Source organism: Myotis lucifugus, unplaced genomic scaffold (genome assembly GCF_000147115.1).
Source record: "Myotis lucifugus unplaced genomic scaffold, Myoluc2.0 scaffold_37, whole genome shotgun sequence".
Taxonomy (NCBI): domain Eukaryota; kingdom Metazoa; phylum Chordata; class Mammalia; order Chiroptera; family Vespertilionidae; genus Myotis; species Myotis lucifugus.
The window spans coordinates 6,115,809-6,118,959 of NW_005871085.1; the positions used below are offsets into that span (position 1 = coordinate 6,115,809).

At 48.9% G+C, this 3,151-nt stretch overlaps 1 protein-coding gene across 1 annotated transcript in view; it reads left to right on the forward strand.

Annotated features, from left to right (window-relative positions):
- Positions 1 to 208: 208 nt before the first annotated feature.
- RNF11 (ring finger protein 11) overlaps positions 209 to 3,151 on the forward strand; it is a 43,873-nt gene continuing 40,930 nt past the window's right edge. Inside the window, exon 1 of the mRNA XM_006087303.3 lies at positions 209 to 489. Coding sequence (XP_006087365.1) covers positions 367 to 489 — 123 coding nt within the window. The 5' untranslated portion in view covers positions 209 to 366. The remainder of the gene's footprint in view (positions 490 to 3,151) is intronic.

A 3,151-nucleotide genomic window follows, 5' to 3' on the forward strand; every position in this document is an offset into this window, starting at 1 on the left:
CCGCTGACGGGCGCATTACCTTAACCAAGATAAAATCAGACGTTTTCTAATTACATCTCCACACAGCTTTGCAAGTTAAGATCCTCTCATTTCTTCGTCAGCCTTGAACACCACATACCGCATAGGATGTAGGCTCCTGTTGCCCCCCAGCGGCGCTCGCAGACCATCCCTGACCCTCAGACCAGCGGGCTGGCATGAGCGGCGCTTCGGCGGCGCCGGGGGGCGGGGGAGCCGCCGCGTGAACCCCGGCCTGCCGCCGACCCCTCCTCGCTGACCGCGGCTGACCGCGGAGCTGACGAAAGACCCCGCCACTGCTTACCCCCCACCCTCCCCTCACCCCCAGATCACACACCCTAGCCTCGGAAGATGGGGAACTGCCTCAAATCCCCCACTTCGGATGACATCTCTCTGCTCCACGAGTCTCAGTCCGACCGGGCTAGTTTCGGCGAAGGGACGGAGCCGGACCAGGAGCCGCCGCCGCCATATCAGGTAGGGGAGGGTGTGTGCGGGGAGCGGGTGCGAGGGGCCGAGCGAGGCGGCGTCGGCGAGGGGGAGGGGGCTCCGGGGCTGTCAGCGCCCGTGACCTCGGCGGGGCCTGGCTGGGGGGCGGTGACCCGCTCGGGGCTGTAGCTGAGGGCGATGGCTCCCTGCTCCCAGAAATGGGGGCTCCCTCACCTCTGCCCAGGCGCGGCGCGGGGCTGGCGCTCCGTCCTTGAGTGGAGGGATCCGAGGCGGTGAGCTCGGCCCCGGGGCGGGCGGCTGGTGGAGTTGGGAGTGACATTTTCCTGCCTTTATGCCTGAATCGAGGTGTTGTCGCCGCACCGCCGACTGGGGTCTGGGATCTGGGATCTGGGCGGGTGGGTCGGGTGGGTGCCCCCCCACCCAGTTATGTTGTGATGGGTGCTCACCCCAGCCTGTGTTCACTGGGTCTGGTGGGTGTTCATGGCTCCTCCTTGGGAGAAGCGCGTGAAGGGGTGATCTTAGTCCCCTCGGACCAAGAGGTACTTGGTGGTGGTTGGTTTGTTTGTTTTTTTAAGAGTTAGTTGTTGACATATTTTTTTTAATTAAGTTTTAAACCCCTCCTCCTTGGCTCCACCCCGTGACACCTTTGAAACGCTTTGACTTAATAAAACTTGGTTCTCTTGAACTTTGGGAACCTTTACACGTGACTTGAAACATACCTTCTGTTCCTCGTGGTTCCCCCTTGGTACCAAAGACTTTCTTCTGAAGAGTTTCAGTGCTTTTTGGACCACAGTCAGCACCCCCTGGTGTGTTTCCACAATTAATAAAGAGCTGTGCCCTCTGGAGAGAACGCCAGGTAGATATGTCGATGTTATTATTCATAATATATACAAACAAACCTTTCCTCCGCTTCTTCGGTTTTAAGTGATGTTGGTTAAAACTTTTTCCCCCAGAAGGACTTGCAGAGTTAAGTGGCTTATTTTTTTTTTTCCGGGGGGGGGGGGGGGTTAGTTTTCTAATTGGGCAGGCTCCTTTGTTGTTTCATGGTGACATCATTACCTAGTGTTATTCTTTTCTCATTCCTGTGTAAACCAGTGTCTCAGGACACCAGAAAAACCTGATCACACAAGCTGGTGTTCTGAAAGAAAAAACTTCGGGGGCTTTTCCTAAATGCCAGTACAGGCCAGTCCTGACTGTGGCGCCGGGAGCCTCCACGGCCGGGCTCACGGTCTGTATCCCGGGCTTCCCGAGCCTCTGCTCCAGCTGCTCCCTGTGCGCGGAGCCCTGCCCCCAAGGTCGGCCAGGTGAACACCTAATCCTCCAGGAGGCCTCGGCTCTCCTGTCACCGCCGATCCGGAAGCTCTGCCTTCCCCTCCCTCCTGTCCGGGATCCCTCCCTCCCTTGTTTGTGTCCTCCCGGGCCCTCCACACGTCCATCAGCAGCACACGGAGCACTCACCTGAGTGTTCCTGTCCTTGTTTCGTTAGATGATGGCTCATCCTTGAGGCATTTCCCTCTTTCTACAGTGGACACTGCGTGCAGGTAGGGGCCATGTGTCTGTCTCCTCTTTGCTGTCGTGTCCCCAGCATCTGGTTCCTAGTAGATACTCAGTAACTGGGACACATGAAAACTATATATAAGACGAGAACAGCGTACATGTGCCCGGTGCTTTGTGCACTTTTTGGCACAGAAACGCACTTATATGTTGAAGGAATTAATGAATTTGAATCTCGTATTATGTTTTGTAAATTTACACACCCATTTCTTCCAAAGAATTGCCACAGGGAAAGTCTCTTTAAAAAATACAAGCTAAGGGGAAAAAAGGAGATCTATGTAATACTTTCAACAATCAAGATTTAATTTAGAAAAACAAAAGGTAAATCTGGCTGTCTTTCTGAGTCTTTGAAGCAAGTAAATTGTTTATATTTCACTTTCTGTTTACCTCAAAATACTGTAAGACGATGTATGTGCTTATTTCAGTTTCATGAGCAAATTTTTGTAGTGGAATGGATTTTTATTTCAAAATCTCCTTTCGTGTTTTCTAGCCCCTTTCCAGGCAAATTGAATATCTTTGACTTATTGCCCCTTTTATACTTATGATAACATAATGTTGAGAATTGTATTTGCTTTTTCCAGGAGGACTAGATGATAATGAGAGGTTTTGGGGGTTTATTTTTTGGTATCATGGAGGAACATTTTTTGAAACATGTTATTTGTGACAGTGGGAGTTTTTTGTGGTTGTCCTTTCCTTAAATAAATGACCCAGATGCTGATATGCAAATTTGGTTGGTATCAATTGAAAGAAAAGAATTTATTTTAAAAATAGGAACATAAAAAGAGAAACTTTAGTAGAAAAAATTCTGTTCCTCATGAAGGAAATAAGATTTTCAAGAATGATTTATTTCACACCAATCCAAGGTAAATTATTTATATTTTCAGTGGACAGAAGCAACTCCCCTCCCCTTAAATAGTATATAATTAGCAGAGTTACAGGAATATTGGCTAATTATTTTTTTTTACTAATTTCTTGAAAGGATAGTCTCAGCTGCAACAGAATTAAATTTTTTTCATAAAGGAAATAGATGATTATAAAGGAACACACTGGTATTTTTCTGTAGTGAAGAGATTTTTGTGTTTGTGTTGCACAATGTGTGTGTGTGTGTGTGTGTGGATGCTATATATATATATAT